Here is a 20,487-nt window from a genome sequence, read left to right as displayed (position 1 = left end):
CTTAGTGGTGTTTCTCACATTCTCTATCAAAATGCTGGCACTTGCAGCTTTCTTTGGCTCCACTCTGGATTATTTACTCTTATTCAACAACTATTGACTGTGTATTCAATTGGAAATTGTGCTAAATATAGGCAGCTTAGACTTATTCATTTGTCTCAGACATTGAGACATATACTAAGACATTTGCAGTTTGATTAAATGAATGAAAATTTCAATTGTGTTGTGAACAACTGCCAAGGAGTTTGGAGGTTTGCCCATGTCATTTTGAGATGGTCATTTCTGTTTCAAGAAATGAGCCAAACCAATGGAAAACTGCCGTATTTTTAAGCTTATTTTGCACTGAACAGGAATTCGGATTCAGCTTGAGGTAGTTGACCCCTTTGGACCTCAAATTTTATGTTGACAAATAAGGTCGATGGTGAATGTAGACGTAAAAATAATAGTAATAAAAAGAACACAGTGGACGGGGTTGTTGTAAACAGGACCGACTTAAGCTGTAAAGGTTTTATGACGGCAACAGTTTTGACTACGGAAGGGATGAATTCAATTATAGAAAAAAAATGGCTTTGAAGGAGTGTTCAGGTTTGGAGGTTCTACTATCCTAACAATGTTACATTGGTGGCTCCTGAGAGGAGGCCCTAATGTCCCTTTTCTGCGCACACACACGCACACACATGCCGCTCTTCCCTAAAATTGCTGATGGCTTGTTTTCATGAACATATATTATTTCCAGATGGAGGTCATGAATAAAACCCGACGGAAAGAAGTCGGCTGAAACTGGAAACCTAAAAAAAACAGAAACGTAGAGCGATGGTGCTGAGTGAAAGACTTTCTCCTCCCCCCTGCTCAAGTTGTCAGTTCCACGGTTAGAAAAAGAGAGGAACCCTGTGGCACAGAAACATGTTCAGTTGAAAGCTTTCAGCAGCGTGTAAAAATGAAAACTTCCCTCTGTACAAGAGTGACATTCATATCAAAACAGAGAAGGGTTTAGAGCAGCTGAAGCGTAAAAAGAAGTCCACATTTACAACTAAATAAACACGGTCAGCACGGGGGTAAAAAGGCGCACTTTCAGCTTCTTTGGAACCGCTATGAAGTACTACTAATACATCTATGGTAAAAAAAAAAAAAGCTGTTTTGAGGTTCTAGCATATGAGAACAAGATGAAACAAACACAGAACATCCATGAACTCTGTCCAAAACAAACCAGACGCCAGACTTTTTTTTCTTCTCTCTGCTGATGTGGAGGAGGATGAACCACAGCTGTATGCTTCAATAAATCACCACTTATTACTGCAAGAAGAAATATTAGCAAGACGTTAAAAGGAATGGAGAACATGAACACTAGCCCATCGAGACAAAAGCTCCTCTGCTAGCTTTAAGTGTACACATCTAGTACCAATTAACTCTGCTAATATGTACACATCATGTGGATTTACGTTAAGGTATATATTATACGATTAAACTTTAAACATTTACTGTATTTTTGGAGAAACTCCTGTTCCTTGTCTTATTGCTACGTTAACTAGCTGTTGGCTGTAACCTCATAATGCAACTAACTGGTGAATATACAGTGTACAGCTTCATATGCTACATTAAGCTAACTAGCCGTTTCATTGCTGTCAACCCTCCCGTTTCAAAAAAAAAAAATACTGTATCGTGCCCTCTTTTCAGGTGCCCTTCTGTTTTAGTTCCTTTTACTTTAGCTGTGATAGGCTCCAGCATACCCCCGTCACATTACTGAGGCTAAGCGGCATAGAAGATGGATGGATGGATGTTGTGAGCTTCATTTCTTGGACTATGCTAATTAGCTATAACTAGCCATAGGTTCATAAGCTAACTAGCAAATTACCTTTTGGCTACAGCTTCATTTGTTATAACTAATGCTAGTACCAGCTTTAGCTTCATATCATGCTATATCAAGCTAACTAACTGTTGGCTGAAGCTTCATTTGTTTGACTAAGCTAAGTGGCTTGTACTAGCGTCATATCATGCTATATGAAGCTAACTAGTTAGCTATTTGGTTTGCACTACATTCTAGTTACTAGTTGCTTGCTGTAGCTTAAATGTTAACTATTGTTTCATGTACACTGGCATAACAAACCACTGAAGCGTTATTTGCTAAAATTAGCTCACATTTGTAACGTCATAATTATGTTACATTGAGGTAATTGTCCAATCATTATTACATCAAGTACACCACTATGTTAATAACCTACTGTCTGTACCTTCATATGGTATATTGCGCTAACAAGCTGTCAATTAGCTTCTGGCTGTAGATTCCTTATGCTACATTAAGGTAACTAACTGATGGTCACACTTGAATTTACGATGTTGTGTTAATTAACTACTGTGTTTAGCTTTCTACGGTACATTAAGCTATCTATCTGGTGGCTGTTGAGTCATTATCTTATGCCAAGCTAAATTAACATAGAGCTAGTGGCTAAAGCATGGTATGCTACGCTAGCTAGTTAGTAGTTATACTGTAAGTTCATGTTTAAACTTTTAAATAGATAAAATGACTTTCATTTAATGTTTTTCATTCTAAATTCTCCAAAAAGACTGGTTTCAAGTCCTTGTTTAGAATAACAATGAGGGGGGAAAACCACCAATCTTGTTAATCTCTTTCTCCCATTTAACCAGTCCTTCTAGTCCATTTTATCTAATCAAATGTCTTTATCTTAGTAATGTGATTGTAATCATCTGTCTTTGTCCAGACAACAAGGGGCCAACATGAGGCCAAGAAGACCCCAAGGCCTTCCAACCATAAAAGTGTAATTTGTGGACTGGACAAGTCACTTCTAAAGATATTTTATATCTCAATGTGTCCTTATTGCAGTGCTTTATTTTTAAATTGTGCCGAGAGGACCATAAGTAATTATTTTTGACATTGCAATTATTTTTGTATGTCTTTGCTACTCCAGAGGAAGATGAGACTTCCCGAATCCCACCGCCTGCCACCCTGAGGTCCTGCCCTTATCTTATGTCCGTCCTAGCAGGCCCAGATGGCAAGCCCTTTCTTGTGCAAAGATTGTCCAGATAGCTGCTTCCGCCTTACCGCTTTACTCATCTTCTCACCATGAGAAAGAGCCAGCAGGTATGCTTATTTACATGTATTAATTAAGCCTTATAATGAGCTCAGCATGACGTGGCATTTGAATGCATTCCTGATGTATTGTGAAAACTCGGCGGAGCTCCGTAGCTTGGTGGCCCGACCCATTCAAATGGCCCACATGCGGATAAAGGACTTAAACACACAAAATCAACTCAGTATAGATATGCGATCTTCCCCATCCCCCGTGGACACACACACAGGTGCTAATGAGGAATAAAACAGTTACAGTTACTTATTGTTAAAGCTCATACAATAAAAATGCAAATGAGAACAAGAGTCAGTGATGAAAAAATGATACATTTATAAAATAAGACTGCAGATACAATTGGCATAGTGTAAAAAAAAACATTTTTTCATTGAAAAATATTGCTTTCACCCACAAGGTGCACTTAAGAACAATTACATTTGATCATGATACCAATTAAATTCATTTACAAAAAGGTACACAAAACAAACTGGAATGGTTTTAGTTATGTTTGACCTTTTTAAGGCGTAGTTTTAGACTGCTTATTTGTATGACAGGAGTAATTTATTTAGGCCCCCTGGGTTCTGGCTAGTAAGTCAACTTTGTCATTTCCTGTTGCCACTGGGTGGCGTTGTGACTAATTCAGGAAGTGACCAATGCATAAATTCAGGGTGTTATCTTCATCAAGCACACTAATTATGTGAAGATCTGACCTTGTGAATTTGAGTTATTGATGTGGTGAAAATTTGTCACCATGACCTCCCTTTCTCACGTTCTATGATGTTGGCAAAAATGCTTTAGAATTTGTCATCATCCATCTGTCGAGTACACATGATTTTAATTTGGGCTCATTTAGCAAAAGTTCCGAGGAAGAGTTTGTCAAAATATAAAAATATAAAAATGTCTATCTTCCTGTTTGCTTGCGAAAACTGGTTCTTGAGGCTTCTGGCCGCATCGTGTCATGACGGATGTCGCCAACTAGTGGTACGAGATCATTTTTACACAATTAATAGGGGGCGCTAAATGAGTGTTCGAAAACCTGACGTGCTTGCATACTTTGGTGAGTTTTCACCCAAAAAAGCGAGAAAAGTAGCGGAATAGGAATAAATATAGACAGATCCACTTCACACACATCCGAACAGAAGTCTCAAAGTAGACGTTTTACAAAATGATTGCCTTGCATGTTCCGATCTTAACGCAAAAAAACACTCTCGTCATGGTAAATGGAGTCAAAACATAGTCACAGTCAAAACAACAATGTCGGAATGTTGTGGAATTACGTAGCGCTTGTCCAGCAAAGTGTACATTCATTGCACCGCTAAATATGCATTACTGAGCATTCACATTCACATTCTTCATTCACGTATAAAAGTAGACAAAATAAAGATGATTTTTCTAAGGACAAGCAAAAACCCCAAAGTACACTTTTTGCTAGGCAGCCATGAAAACAACAACACAGAACCCCATTTGTATAGAGCTGCAAAAAAAAGGCAGTAATATGCATGCCAGGCCATTATTTGTACAGAAACACAAGAATATCAGGTTCTTGCAGGAAAGTTTGGGGTTATTACCTGAGCTTTGTGTAAATAGTTTTTTTACCATTATTAGAAGATGAAATAACACCCATATTGTCCCCTTTGCATGTGTTATTCTTTGTTTACACTACATTGCAACACTCATGTGCAGGCTATGGTATCACTACAGGGGCTTAAGAGACGACCGCCGCTCTTAGCATACAGCAAGAAAAGCCGCGATCGAGTGAGGGAGTTTTAATTGTGATGTAATCGGGGCGCGACTGTAACTGTTAAAATAACGAATTTTGACAATATCATTCCAAATATGAGGCACCCACAGATGGATGAATTTACAGCATTTTAAATACAATTAGCATTTACAGTCAAACCTCAGTTTCGGCCCTAGTTTTCATCTTACTGAGTTTTTGGCGTAATTTTGGACCAGTTTTTGAACACTGTGTCTGTTTTCCTACAGCCAAACATTGTGTAGTTCATTTTCCGGCATATAATTTCACAGAATGGAGTGCTTTAACAGAGCATTCCATTGCCAAATAACCCACCATGTGGCCAAAGACAGTTGCAAGTGCATACATTTAGGTTTTCATCAGACTTTTTGGAACAAAACCCGTAGTTCCACTCTATAATGGTTTAGAATTGGGTGTGTTGATGCATTTAAGTAATAGAACTCCTTAGATAAATGTGCACTTCATTGGAGAAGCATTATAAGGACATTTGTGGACACGCTACCATTTAAACAATTACAATATTTGAAAACTACAACTCAGACCACATACTGTACTGGACACACACATGGATATTTACAAAATTGCATATTTTTGGAAAGCTTGTTAGCGTCATACATGGGATTTTGTGCAAAAAAACTGATGCAAGTGCAATTATGGCACACATGAATGATAATATTCATGCATGTTGCTGTATAAAAGAACATTGATTTGAAATATAATCTACTACATCCAGTACAGAGGCATGGCTATTCACAACCAAGTCAGCTGATGTCTGATTGAGCAAAATGTGCTTTCCTGTGGAAGATTCTTTAGGTAGGAAAATATACGTTTTCAAAAACATCCGTGGATATGTGGTCCTCATCCATTGTCTTTGAAACAAATGGTTGTTATTATCAGTTAATAACTGCCCTGTAAAGGTCTTTTAGCTCAGAACATCAACATGAGCGTGTATTTTTGGAAGAGCTTGTTTTCTTTCCCTGTCCTAAGGCATCAAACACTAAGCTGCTGCGGCTCTACTTATTACCTCCTCGCCTTAAAAAAAAATCCTACCACAGGGGAGCTGGCTTCACAACAATAAGCAGCAAATAAAATCAAGGTAGAAACACTTAAAAAAGTGAAATAAAAGCTCAAGGTTCTCCCTCCTTAATTGTACCTGAAGGGAAATCCCTTTAAATAGCAGTTGGCAGAGGCAGTTAGCTGGCAGAGACATCAAACAGTCACTGAGCAGAAGCTCTATAAATACATCACATTCACTTGCCTCACTGCTCAGAGGAGCCTCGACTTTCCTCCCGCTAAGCCTGGCGCCGTTCAACATGGAGCGCAGGACGCCGCAGGACTCTTTTTAAGCGCAACACGTTGCTTTGCTTCACATCGCCGGGAGGTTTTTATCTCTCAAAACCCTAAAATTATAAGTCCCAACCTTAACTGGAGGGCAGTTTGGTTTGTGCCTTATGTTTATAAGGCAGGAGTTTCAAGGGCTTTGCTTTTCTTCACATACACCTCAGATGTTTGCTCAGGTACCAGCTGACTGAAGCTGCTCCTGAAAGAGGCCAGGAGGCGACCTAGACCAGGGGAGTAAGAAAAAACATGGCGGCTACATCAGCAGTCTCTCTTAACAAAGGCCCAAATAATCTCCAAATTATGTAAAAACAATATGACTGCAATCTACTGTTACAATACACATTGGACTTCATTGGCAAAAGTTTTTGCAGAAATATGCAACCATTAAGTCCCTCATAGATCACCTGGAGATCCTAATTTGACAAACACTAGTAAATATTACACAACATTAACTACACCCTATATCTGTAGGTATGCTTTGAAGAAGTAAATTATGATTTCAAAGATTAAGGACTTGTCCAATTGTGTACTAATTGTGGACTAACCTGTCCATGTCTTTTGTCCACTCAGAGTGAAGCTGCTGCATTGTGAGTGGGAGTTACAGATGTACGCTGCCTCTCGTGCACTGTGCACAGACAGCACACAGCCATGTTGACTGTAGGACGGCCAGCAGCGATACTCCGCGTTCCCTGACGTCGTCATGTTTGACATCACGCTGTAATCTGAACACAAAAGAAGGTCATGTCATGTAAGTACACAATATCATGAAGGATGTGTATGCGCTAGTATGTCACCATGGCCTTCTTATTTTTTAACAAAACATTTTCTTTGAAAACAAACACATTGTGGCCTATAAGTAAAAGATGCATGTCTGTGTGTAGTTTGCATGTTCTCCCCGTGTGTGTGTGGGTTTTCTCCGGGTACTCCGGTTTCCTCCCACATTCCAAAAACATGCATGTTAGGTTAATCGGCGACTCCAAATTGTCCGTAGGTATGAATGTGAGTGTGAATGATTTGTCTATATGTGCCCTGTGATTGGCTGGGGACAGCTGGGATAGGCTCCAGCATACCCGCGACCCTAGTGAGGATAAGCGGTACATAAAAAGGATGGATGGATGGAAGTACAAGATGTTTCAGACTTCCAGACATTTTTGAACGTTTTAATGTGGGTCAAAATGTACAGGACCAAAGGCAAATGTACAGTATTGCAAAAATTTGCATTTTTTTGCTGCAATTTCCCGCAAAATAATTAGTGAAACCACAACTTTCTAGTGTCTTAAAAGTTAAATTGTGTGAAATAAGTGAAATTCCATTCTATTCTCTTATCCGGAGAATATCCTTTCAGTGACCTGCTTATCCGGGTCCAGGTCACGTGGGAGCAGGCTCAGTAGGTAAGCCCAGACTTCCCGGTTCCCAGCCCAACTCCTCCTGCTCCACTGGGAGGACACCAAGGCGTTCCCAGGCCAGCCAAGGAGGTGTCCAGACTAGATGCCCGAGACACCTCAACTGGCTCCTCTCAATGTGAAGGAGGAGCGGCTCTACTCTGAGCCCCTCCCGGATGACTGAGGTCCTCACCCTATCTCTTAAAGTGAGTCCAGCTACACTGCGGAGGAAACTCATTTCAGCTGAGGAGTGTGATCCCCTATAGTGGGAACACGCCCTCCGGTCACCCTTCTTGAAAAGGGGGACCACCACTGCAGTCTGCCAATCCAAAAGGTACTGCTGTATTTGTTTGTGAAATGAAAAACATTCATTTCAATGGGGAAAAAAACTAGGAGGTTTCCCACTGCAATTTATTTAGTTAGCATGTAGGAAACTACAATCCAAATAGTAGCTAGTGTTCTGTCCTTTTTAGTGGCCATTTTTCAATTCCTTTACTCAACATATTGTTAGCCGACCACAAGTTTGTAATTGCACGATGGTTTTCCAAAACATCTTGAGCTCCTCTCTCGGCATGCTGCGCCACACTAAACGCATCACCCCTCCGCGACCCAAACATTTGCCTTACATTAATCATTATAATTCTTCCAGTCAGGCGTCCTGTCTTAAATCATCTGCTCCACATTAGCCATGAGAAAGAAGCACATACACACACACACACACACAAAAGGCTAGTTCATCGAGAGGAGGGCGCTCCGTTACAAACTGTTAACCTTCTTAAATGGTGTGAGCTGGTTTGTACGTGTACGTGTGTGGAGGGGTTTGTATTGCTGAAAAAAAAGGCACGAGGATCTGCCTTGTGGGGATGAAGAGACAAGAAGAACAAGGAGTGTTTTAGAGGATCTTTCGCCTTGCGGGAAAGTGAGGCCTGGTGTGGAGCGAAAGGGTGGCCGACCTCAGCTGTTTGGGGACATATGCATGAAAGCTCTCTTTGTATTTCACATGTGGGCGGGAAATAGTTAAACATTTTGTCAAATTCCTACTTCACTTGAAATGAATCATCTCCAAAAAATAATAATCCGGCTTCCCTCTGTCACTGATCTCAACTGTGGAGAATGTACACCAAAAGAATTGACATCTGTGAGCCATTTCAAAATAAGACTTATTACCTGTTGAGTCTTTCTGACACACACACACTATTACACTGACATCATCATGGCCTCTTTTCTGCTGAGTTGCGTCTTTACTCGCAACAGTTGGGCATGATTAACTGAGTTGGGCATTATTAACTTCATCATTACTTGAAGCATTTGAGGCAAAATTGAGTGCACTACTTGATGGCAACCAGCAGAGGTGCTCTTACACTTCTGCTTGCCATCCACTCTAAGTCATTTGTTGGCAGCCTAAAAGGAAAAAAGGCAATAAGATGCAAAATGGACAAGAAATCACAATTAGCTGCTGTAGGATGTTTTTTTCCAAATGTAGATTTTAAAGAAGCAGCGGCAACAAAAGAGAATATAACATTATTGTTAAGTCAGAGTGACCAACTGGGGGCTCAGACAGCAGTCAGTCATTTGACTGCTTGTGACCTTCTCACCTTACCCGTGGAAACAACCCGCTCCACACATTCTCCCGACTTGCTTGTTATTTGACGTGAAATAAAACCTGAACTAAGCCCACATATTAAGCCAGACCCTATGCATTTTCAGCTGCTCTTATCTCACGCACCATCAGCCATGCAGAGGCTTGACTTTTGTGGCACCTCCTTGCGAAGCTGAAACATTCCCTGCTGGTGTTAGCTTCGGCGCCCATGGACTCTTTCCCCTCAATCTGTGATTAAATTCACAAAGAGCTGCTATATAAACAGTCCGGCATCTGGGGGACGGAAAAATCTCTCGCCACAGGAACGTGGCTGAGTCTTTCTGTTATTAATATTTCATACGAGTGCAGGCGGACGGCGAGAAGGAGGGAGTGAGGCGGGGTCACGGAAGAGTCAATACTTTTTTTGTATAGTGAAAGAATACAGCTTTGCACTTTATGTGGCAAAAGAATGTCAGGCTGTAGAGTAGTTCTTATTTATAAGGAAAAAAAATCTTTCCTTGTATCCAATATTTTCTTTGAAAACATAGACTTTCTGAGCCGGAGACATGCAGGATTAATCCCACTCTGTTGGTTTTGTCCTTTCATTCCAGCTGCCTAATAACCTGTCAAAACAGCTCGAGCAAGAGACCCCCCAACCCCCGTCTCTCTCCACACACACACACACACACACACACACAAACTCCCAGACCTCATTTTTTTAAAGAAAGAAAATGAAGTGTAGCCTGTCCTCCATTAGCCAGAGAGAAGGCTAAGCATTGTGTCAGTGGAAGGTCACAAGAGGGCCCTGTGTTCATTACCTGCCAGTAAAGATGGAGGCATGTTGTCCAGGTGCAGGCCAGACTGGTAGAGGTGCAGGATATGTTCAAATGTCTCCAGAGTCTCATTCATGTTGGCTTTCAGTTCACCTGGACACAACACGCATGCAATGTATTCAGAATACAGTGAGAGAAAATCTCACCATGTCTACGTGCACTATATATGGAAGCTGATCAGGAAGTGAACCTGGAAGAAAGTAAGTTCCACTCTCCTGGGAAGACATTCAACAAGAATCTGGAGTGTGTCTGTGTGGAATTTTTGGCTCCATTCATCCAGAAAAGCATTTGTGAGGTCAGAGGTCACAGACAGACGAGGGGGGGCCTGCTGGTCTTTGGGAGCATTTGGAAGTTGGAAGCGTTGGATAGTCCAAAATGTCTTGGGGAATTAAGGCATCTATGTCAGCTCCTTATTGATTAACTGGAAAAAAGCATCCTTGTAGATGACTACAGTGCATTCCACCAGGCATTCCTCAATTGATCAAGGTATTGGATATGTACACTATACTGTAATAACTGGTGTCTTAGAATATTCAACTATTTGAATCGGAGGAGTCTCATTCGACTATCAATCTCACCATTGACTCATATGAAAATGTTATGTGATCAAGATTGTACCATTCTGACTACATCGGGGGTTCCCACGGCCACGGGTGAGCATACATTTTTACATGGAATGACTTTGTTTTTGTTATAAAATAGCAAAGAAAACCTATGCTTATGCAAGATAGAGGCATGTTTTTTTGTATTTTGTAGTTCATTCATTCATTAATTTTCTACCGCTTATCCTCACAGGGGTCACGGTGGTGCTGGAGCCTATACCAGCTCTCTTTGGGCGATAGGCGGGGTACACCGTGGATTATATCCTGCCTCTTCCTGCTTGTAAGCTACACTTGACACAGCACACACGCACTAGTTCTGTTTGTTGTCATCTAATTATCGCAATTTGGCAAAGCGTACCTATATTAGCTATTATTGAACATAAACACAAAATGAAACAGTTACGTGTGTTAAATCCCACAGCTTCATCAAAATTAAAGAGATATAATTTTCATATCAAAATCTGAACATGATCCAAATAAGACGAGCAAAAAACCCAAATCCACTATGAATCCAATATAGCCCCCAATAGAACCCTAGTAATGAATTGAGGTGTGTTTAGTTCATATGGTGTATTCATGACAAGTTGGATTCATTATCTTGTCAGCGTATTAAATGAAGCATTTAAAGACGGGGCAAGTCATCACAAGACGACGATAACACAATGATTGACTTCACTCTGATGTTCACAAGTCATGTCGAGACGCCGCTCTTCCTCACCTGTGGCATTCATGATGTGGTCCACCAGGTGTGTGAGGCCGGGTGGGGCCTGGTGAGGCAGCAAATAGGTGAAAAAATACCTGGAGCCGTACAGGGAAACAGAAAGATGGATCATTGAACATGACTTGTGTGACGGAGCTGTTACAAGCAGCACATAAAACTGTCAACAATCCGTAGACGGTTCAAAAGCGACAAGACTCGCTTTTAGCCTCAAACTACCCATTTATGAATCACACCTCTCCTGTTAAAACCACAAATCCCCAGCTCCTGTACGCTTTGACTGACAACATTTTGTCAACATGGCGTCTGTTTAAACACATGCATCCATCTTCATCCATCGTCTTTACCTGTAGGCATTGTAAATGTTCATCTTCTCATTCAAGCCCTCACATACGCCGCGAGACGAGCAGCTCAGGGTGAAATTTCGGTGTGGAAACTGGAGGGAGCAGTCGGCATCGGACCGGCAGGTGGTTTCGGCTGCGCTGGCATCATCGAGATCGGTGAGTTTTAGCTCGCCTGACACCATGACAAACTGACGGGGTTGAAAGTCCAGCAGAGCCACGGAACCCAGAGGAGATTGAGACAGGAAGTGAATAAGGCGGACCAGGTCCAGACACACCTGGAGGGACACAAGACAATTGTTAAAGGGCGCCTATTATGCTCATTTTTGGCCCTTTGTATTGAGTTGTGGACTCCGATAGAGCAGCTATTTGCAATAACCTGCAAGGAAAGCTTTCTAGATCTTCCAGAATCTGCACCTATTCCAGCTGTATTTATATGGATTTCCAAAACGGTCTGTTTTAATTTATTCCACCCACACCCACTCCACTGTGACAGGTCACACACAGCAGGTACAGTGAGCTGCTTGTACACGGGCACGCCATTATAAAGAAGTCGTGAGGAAGGTGTTGGAAAAACTCTGAAATTGATTGTTCAGAGCCATCCCAAAATTCTTTCAGGGCTTACTTCCAAATGCGCAAACCTCATTATCTGAAATTTTGGCATTATTAAACACGCAAATACAACATTTATAGGTCAGAAAAGTGAAATTTTTTTTGCCTGGAAATCCAAAAAAAAAGCCAAAAAATTCAGGCTGGTAAACTATACAACAAACTCCTGATTATTTTCACCAGTGAGTTAGCCAAGCTACTCGGGTTTTATACACTCAAACATCATTAGCATCAACATAAAACTCCTCTTTCTTTTAAAGACATCCACATTTCCAAGCCATTTCCTCATGCTACAGAAACAGGAAGAAAGAAGGCATCAGCTGCACACTGACAGAGTATATAATGTGTGTGTGTGTGTGACAGTACAGAACAAGCATACTGCAGTTAGTGTTGGGTAAAACTCTTTGGACGTCACTGGCACAGTAAAAACAGCAGTCCATGAAACCAGACACCCCTGGATTACTGTAGCCCTCACAGATGTACTGTAGCTGAGCAAGGCTGAGCACGACAACAGTCTGATTTTTTTTTTCGAGCAGCTATTTAGCTGAGATACCACTTTATGTTTTGGGGGATCATGTAGGCTACAGATATAAATAACTTTTAGACCTTTAAACACTTGAAAATACTACCGTATGTGTACCAGGCCTGTCACTTTTAATCGCGCAAAACCTTATTTATTACTAGTTTGCAGTTGTTGGCCAAATTATGCTGGTTTTACACTTTTTTATACTGTATGTATTTTATGTAAGGTGAAAATATTTTGATGACTGAAAACCAGGACACTCGGTCGAACATTTTCAACAAAATTTTGCCTCTGTTTTTGTACACAGTTTTGGTTTTCATACAATATTGCTGGAAAACAAACTAGTCAGTTTGCCCTGTACTGTATCGTTGTACTCACCATATCTGGGCATTTTTTTATCGAGCGTAACTGGCAATTAACCCGCAATGGGGCTGAAGAACGTCCAGCAATTTCATAAAGAAGGTGAAAAAGACTATTGAATTAGATTTTGCCAGAATGTAATGACTTGTAATTATTTGACAGTTTTCTGCATGTAATATAATTATACTCCATAAAATTTATTTTTGTTCATATTGCAGGGTGTGACAGAAAAATGACAGAAGGACGGAAAAAATTGGAGAAGTCCTGCTATAACCAAATATAAATTCTAAAGGAAGAACGTTTAAAAGCTGTTTCTAGATCTGGATCGGATGTTAAATTTTGGAATGGACCCAAACTTTTTTGGGAAAAACACGCTCTCTAAAGTCGTAAAAACTTAAGAATCCGAATCGTCCCCGATTTCACAAGAGGATTAACTCATGTGTTTTGCTTATTCTTTGGCAATACTGATTCAATAAACCACCCACATGGCAACCTCTAACGGATTACATCACATGTAGCATAACACCGCTCACTTTAATGTTCCAATGAAAAACAATAAAAACAAGCACATTTTCACCATCTTCTTAAAAAAAAAAAAAAATCAGACAGACAGGAAAGGATGTGTCCAGAGAAAACAGGATGTATGGTCACCCTTATTTTATGCTGCGTATGTGCTCTTCACTCTTTCACTCTCTCCTATTATTTCAAAGCCCAGCAAGCCACGCTCGGATCCCTGCAGTGTCAGCTGGGCTTCTGTTGACTCCCACACTGTGAGTATACCTGCCATGGGGGGTTGAGCTAAAGCTATGTGTGTGTGTGTGTGTGTGTGTGTATGCTGAAATGACATTCCTAGCCTGCAGTGGATTAACTCTTGGTCCCATCTCCATTCCAACCGGGGCCTGATCAAATACACTGAGGGGCAGATGTCAGACCTCCTAAAGTTTCACGGTTCCACCTCTCATCCCACATGCCTTACCATGCAAAAACAGGTATGGAACCACATTAAGATCTTACCCTGAAGCGGTCCTCCCAGGGGCTCTGCAGCAGCTGGATCATCTGGAGAGGGTTCCCTTGTTCCAGAATGACAGTAACTTTTCCCGCTGCTTCTCCCACGCAGTGACCTTTGAACTGAGTGACAGCACAGCAAGGCAGAATGAGACTTTGGGAAGGTGTGAAGACATGAAATGATGCGGCACACGGTCACGCGGCCGCCGGATGTGAGAAAGCTGTCAGTTTGGCGGTGATAGCTGCACCATGTGGTTTCAGACGGATAGTAAAAGGAGACACGTTGTCTGTTCCGGAAAAAGTGCCCCCAAAAGGTCAGGAGGGGGTCAACAGATTTAATGTAATTAGAAGGGAAGGTGCAGGATTTGCAGCGAGTGTGAGACAAAGGGAACATGTGACAAAAAAAATCGAACACAATATGGAGTTCATATTGTGAAAAATATGTGAGGATGTTTTTTCTACACCAAACTCATCCAAGAATACCTTTATGAGCATCATACTGTTCCGACAAAGTCCCCAAATGATGACCAATTAAGATTTAAGGGCAAAAAAAGGAGGTTTGAGCGTTGAAAAGGAACAATTATGCTCAAAAAAACAAAATCAAATCTCTCATCCTAACAGCAAAGTAAAATATTATTAAGTAAATAAAAATTCCAGTCTTGTGTGTATAAGTGTATATTGTCTACTCAGCGTTTCCTTAAAGATATCTGTTAATATTTGGTATTTTATCTTAGTATTTATTCTCATTGCATTGTACTGATGTCAGAAGGCTTCCTTGAAAGACATTTATCTATGAAATAGATCTTTTTACAAATATTTTAGCCATGTAAAAGTGAAGGACGATGTGTAAGTCATTTCTCATTCACTAAAGTAATGGTTTTATTTCATTTGAACGTGCATCAGATTACAAGTGAATGCATCACATAATCAGTTCACAGTTCCACATGTCCAAAAGGAGTCGGAAGAAGCAAAGCTTATTAAATCCTACCCCTCCATATGGTACTTTTACAATCAGTAACTGTTACATTTGTTCACTTCCTGCTTTCCTAATATAATTTGAATTTTTTTAATTACATTTTTTTATAATTTAGTTCTTCCCTGATATCATATTTCTCCTCTCTTGTAGAGAAGTATTGGATGACATTTTTAGGTATTTGGTTATTTTTAGCAGTAGTAGTTTTTCAATGTTTTTGTTATTTGTATTACATTTCTCTTCATATTTAAATCACTTGCTGACTGTAAAAGTGCTATAACTAACTGCTATAACTGCTATAGCTAACTTGTGAAAAGTTTCATATTTATATGCTTTCACATAATTTGGGGCCACTTTAAGGGGAGAAGGTGGTGTCATTTTCCATTCTATGAAAAGATCACACAAAAATCTGTTCCTGCCAACTATACACAGTTTTTTGTATATATATATATATATATATATGAATACATTCCAGTCAAGTACTTCATAACTGAATTTATGCCATATAACCATACATGTTTGTAAGAAGCAATACGTGGTACCTAAAGCATGCATTTCTTCACAGCCTTTAAATTGAATCCTCATTTTAATCATTACATTTGGCCAAAATATGATGAATATATTCCTGCATTGACTCTTTTATGCATTTCATTATTTTTGATACAAGTGTCTATATTGTACAGGACATTGAGACCACAGTCTGTGAAAGAAGCAACATACATAAATAACCACGTTAACTATTCACCGACAGCATTTCACCAATATTTGTGTTTACTTCATGCATGTTTTTGCATAATTCGGGGTAATTTAAGGCGAGGGTTGTTTTTTTAAAGTTACAAAAGATACAAAATTCCAATTATCTTGGGTTGGTTGTAGTTTTCCGAGGTTTTATCCATTATTTTGCAGTGTGTGTGATGTTTTGATTTTTACTTTTGGAAAAAGTTTCCTTTCAAGACTTTTCCCTAAGGGCTCTTAAAGGGAAAGGATGCTGTCTAAGACACTTGTCATTTATTCAAGCAGCAACAAATGATACCTTGATGACGTTTGGATGCTGCAGTCTGTGCAAGAGGGCAACTTCCTTGCTGAGCTTGTAGGAGACCAGCTGTCGGCAGCCATGAGGGTCTTTAAAGTCCTCCACGCACTTGCCCATGTCAATGCCTTGCTCGTTGACCATCTTGAGGGCCACGGCCTCTCCTCCCGCCAGAGTCACTTTCACCACCAGCTTGGTGTATCCAGAACCCAGCACCTCCACCGCCTGCATGTCCTGCAGAGCTCCACAGCCCATTGGGTACCCGGAACCACGCGTGATCTCCCTCCACATGTTCAAATCCCAGCTAGATCCATGTGCTGGGAAAATGCTCTTTTTGTCTTCTGGTCGAAAAATCAAAGGAATGATTTCTTGGCGTCTTTGCATGAGTTGGTAGTTCAACGCCAGCTCTTCGTCATAGTCATCACCTTCACCGCAGCTGGAAGGTTTGGACATGTTGGCTCCAAAGTGGTGCACGCTGCTAATGAGGAGCGACACCAGAATGGACAACACCACGAAAGACAGCAGGGCAGCCGCGCGTAAAGACTTGCCCACGGTGGAGGACATTGTCCACGCTCACGTACAAAAGCTCCACTGTGGACGGTAGTGGAGGAGTGTGAAGAAGAAGACTTTCAGCAGATCCTTGCTGGGAGGGAACTCCCTCTGGAGGTGTGTCCTGCCCACATGTAACTTTACACCCAGCTAGCAGAGCCTGCAGGAGGCCTCACGTCATCATCTACCTTTTCAAATGGAAAATATGTTCAATCACTTAGCAACATGGAAACACACACGTGCCCTCACAATAAAGTGCTGTTAATGACAAACAAAATTTTTTTTTTAATTTTATTTTTAAAATATTATTCAGATTAAATCTTCTGGAATTCGGATTAAATTTTAGCCGGGCAGCCACTTGTTAGCAAAACTTTGTCGGAATTAAAAAATTGCTACATTTCTCAATTTGACCAACAGAGGGCAACAGAGCTCGTCTTGTCCTCAAAAGTATGGTCACAACATTAGGTACACGTACACACGAATGCAGTGGTGTTAAAACTTATTAAACTAAATAATTTCATACATTTTGTCTTTATTTTTCTCAATCTTCTCAAGCCTTCTGCTTCCTCACAGGGTTAAGCTTGCCTCAACCTTGGAGAACAGTATTATGTGTTTATATTATTTGTATCCATGGTGTTGCCAGCACATTATTATTCATTTTGAGCATTATTTCCCTAACGACATCTTCTCACTACTAATTCATTCTAATGTCATTTATTAATGGCCGCATTGTTCCCATTTGTTTTCACAGCTCATCACACTGTTTGTTTTAGTGCCACATGCAAATGACCACAACGTGTGTGTGTGTGTGTGTGTGGTGATAAGTTAATGAGTGTCTGAGGTCAACAAGACATTAGCTATGTTTCAGGAGCAAACAACACTAACTTTATCAAGGTGAGTAGACTATGGTCTCCAAGCGTCAGTATATGTAGATTGTAAAAAAACAAAACATTAAAAAGATATATATAATATTTAGAAATGAGGCCAATAAGAGAACCTATAAGAGAACCCCTGTTTCGTTCTAACGAGACTTTGATCTCTGCTTCCTTTACTGTTCCCACTCTTGTTAGTGGTTGTGACGGCCCAGTGCCATGATTCATATTTAGAACCAGACCAACATCCTGCCAGCCACCTCATTAGCGCCCGCTTGCATGCATCAGGGGGTTCTGTTGCTGTCTCACACTTTTCTTTTAAAGCCACATGCCACCCAAAAACATTCATTCATTCATTTTCTACCGCTTATCCTCACAAGGGTCATGGGTATGCATGAGCCTATCCCAGCTGTCTTCAGGCGAGAGGCGCGGTACACACTGGACTGGTCGCCAGCCAATCACAGGGCACATATAGACAAACAACCATTCACACTCACATTCATACCTAACCATATTACCAATCATAGTAAAGATACAATCATCATAAACAGCAAAACAAAAACAGAAGGACACAGGTAGAAAATGAATGATTGGACACCATATGGTAACCCCGTGTTCCCACTAGGGGGCGTGCCCCCCAGTTTTAAAACCACTAATGTTTCATTAAAAACTGCCTAATTTTTTTTCTTTGCTAGTGTGATCGAAGCAAAACAGAAGGCGCTCAAAACATTTTCCAGCAAGTAACACGAAAAGCAACAATTGTTATTCCCAAAATGATTGTGTGCATATTTTGAAAAATCCCCAAAATTAGCATACCTCTCTGACAGTCACAAAGTGGATAATAATGCATTTCCTGTTAGGGGTGTCACAATGTTTGTCACATGATCTCGCGAGATTAAAACGTTACAAGCGTTCTCACTGAGAGGAAAAACTGTCTCGTGGCACGAGGCCAGGGACGATAATCAATAAATGAATTCATGTTTTGCAGGCCTCAGTACGTTGCTATGCGCATGCGTCTGTTTTCTACTGTAAATATGTTAAGACTTTTTACAAAATAAAATACATTAAAAAAATCAAAGTGGTCCACGCATCATTTTGATTTTCAGAGAAAGTTTGGACAACCATCACAATATGTTTCGTATTGAGCAACTGTACCCGATATTATGTCCAGTGACGTCATCATCAATTAGGTTATTATGTTACTGTAGCATCCTCCATCAACGCGGAAGCTGCGTATTATTTTCTCCGATTCCTCTCGGACCGATGTGTTGCATTGTATCCGCCATGGGCGCGCCAGTACCGGCGTACTGATGGACAGAACCAGGCAGCCTTTTCAGCATCATCGAGTCTCCGCCAATCAGCGGTCAGCTCCGGGCAGATTAACCCGCAGAGCCCCGGTGATGCTCCGTATAGTAGAGCCACAAACAAGCCTGTCTGGCACAGCAGCAAAACGGGGACCTTTTGATCAAAGCGGTGTTTTTTTTATGCATCGGTAACTGGATGTAAAGGAGCAGGAGATGGAGGCTGACTCGACTAAAGGAGACAGCACGGATGCGATAGTGATGGATGATGGTTGTGCAGAAGAAAGGAGCATCCATGATACCTATCGCAGGTGGGTTTTCTATCGACGTGCATGTGTTCAAAATAAGGAGTGTCACGGTGCTGCTGCTGCTTATTCCCAACGATATCATCACCATCATCACTAGGATTACTGCACAGGACACTTCATTAGGAACACTCCACTATTACAAACACATGCTTTCATACTCTTGGTGGAAGTTTGGAGTATTTTACCTCTCTCATATTAAAACTATACCTTTTACACTTTATGTATATGTATTATTCTCTTTCAGTCACTTTCACTTTCTTATTTTCACTACATTGTATGGCATGGTTTCATGTTTGTTTGTCTTCTAAATCACCATAAATATACTTGGAATTTATGTAGCCCAGGGTTGTCCAATATGTGGCCCGGGAGGTCATTTACAGCCCATTGCTGTTTTTTTTTTGGCCCTCAGCAATTCTAAAAATACAATAAAAACTGCAAAAATGGTACAATGAGCAGTAATTTTGCAAGACTGAAGGCAAAATATTAACAGAAAATAATAGCATAAAGTTGAAATATTAATGACTGAAAATGCGTAATATTATGAAAAAAGAATGAAATTGCAATTCTAACAAAATATGGTGGGGTAAAAGTTATAATTACATTGATAAAATGAAAATATTATGAGATTAAAGACAATTAAAAAAAGGTACAGGAAGAAAGTAAATAAAATACGCAATGTTTCTAAAAACATTGTTAAAAAAGCAAAAAAGTAATGTGAGGAGAAAAAGTTCCTATAACAAAACAAATAAATCCAATAAATCCCAGATAACGCAAAGCTGAAATGTACACTGTTTTTTCTTTGAATATATTTATTTTTATTATATTTGGCGTGGATTATCTTTATTTTTTAAATCTAGATGGGTTGGTTTACTACATTTAAAGCTGACCCCTGCATCCTCTGATTTTCCAGCATTTGGCCCTCAGTGGAGAAAGTTTGGACATCTCTCATTAATACCTCTAATTAACTCAAAAAGAAAACAGTAGGGGCATCTGGACAATCTAATTAGATCTAGCTACCCTGACAGGGAAAACATCACACTTAAAGGGGACCTATTATGCATTTTCCACTTTTTTAACCTATAAATGTAGTTGGAATGTTCTATTCTCATGTTAAACGACACCAACATTTCATGTAATGAGGTTTGTGCATTTGGAAGCGATCAGTGGAAAAAAGTTTGGGATGGGTCAAAACACTCAGAAGGTGTGGTAAAACTGCCTGTTTATGATGTCACAGAGGGACGGACTACTTTATATGGGCGTAGCTGTAAGCCAGATAAGCTCTCTGTCCTCCCCAAAGCTCTACTCCTCTGTTTACTTTACGGGAA

General features: G+C 40.4%; 2 protein-coding genes and 2 long non-coding RNA genes across 6 annotated transcripts in view; 3 read left to right on the top strand and 1 right to left on the bottom strand.

Annotated features, from left to right (window-relative positions):
• The first annotated feature begins 1,461 nt into the window (after positions 1–1,461).
• Positions 1,462–7,021, top strand: LOC131140153 (uncharacterized). Its single transcript, XR_009132365.1, has 3 exons — positions 1,462–1,776; positions 2,922–3,094; positions 6,748–7,021. It is a non-coding gene; the product is annotated as an uncharacterized LOC131140153 (long non-coding RNA).
• pkdccb (protein kinase domain containing, cytoplasmic b) overlaps positions 3,432–20,487 on the bottom strand; it is a 20,203-nt gene continuing 3,147 nt past the window's right edge. The window contains exons 3-9 of one of the 2 annotated variants that reach the window (XM_058090317.1): positions 16,136–16,869; positions 14,139–14,252; positions 11,639–11,910; positions 11,292–11,371; positions 9,957–10,064; positions 6,723–6,899; positions 3,432–6,398 (exon numbers count right to left, since the gene is read on the bottom strand). In XM_058090317.1, the coding sequence (XP_057946300.1) occupies positions 6,292–6,398; positions 6,723–6,899; positions 9,957–10,064; positions 11,292–11,371; positions 11,639–11,910; positions 14,139–14,252; positions 16,136–16,696 (1,419 nt within the window). In that variant the 5' untranslated portion in view covers positions 16,697–16,869 and the 3' untranslated portion in view covers positions 3,432–6,291. Of the gene's footprint in view, positions 6,399–6,722; positions 6,900–9,956; positions 10,065–11,291; positions 11,372–11,638; positions 11,911–14,138; positions 14,253–16,135; positions 19,557–20,487 lie in introns of those variants that run through there. The other variant, XM_058090318.1, reaches the window with a different exon arrangement.
• Positions 7,247–15,292, top strand: LOC131140151 (uncharacterized). The gene is made up of 4 exons (XR_009132364.1): positions 7,247–10,853; positions 11,675–11,791; positions 13,835–14,113; positions 14,242–15,292. It is a non-coding gene; the product is annotated as an uncharacterized LOC131140151 (long non-coding RNA).
• disp2 (dispatched homolog 2 (Drosophila)) overlaps positions 18,616–20,487 on the top strand; it is a 14,245-nt gene continuing 12,373 nt past the window's right edge. The window contains exon 1 of one of the 2 annotated variants that reach the window (XM_058090315.1): positions 18,616–19,165. In XM_058090315.1, coding sequence (XP_057946298.1) covers positions 19,071–19,165 — 95 coding nt within the window. In that variant the 5' untranslated portion in view covers positions 18,616–19,070. The remainder of the gene's footprint in view (positions 19,166–20,487) is intronic. The other variant, XM_058090314.1, reaches the window with a different exon arrangement.

This window comes from Doryrhamphus excisus, chromosome 13 (genome assembly GCF_030265055.1).
Source record: "Doryrhamphus excisus isolate RoL2022-K1 chromosome 13, RoL_Dexc_1.0, whole genome shotgun sequence".
NCBI lineage: Eukaryota > Metazoa > Chordata > Actinopteri > Syngnathiformes > Syngnathidae > Doryrhamphus > Doryrhamphus excisus.
Note: the sequence above shows the minus strand (reverse complement) of the source record. Positions and strands in the feature narration are given on the sequence as shown.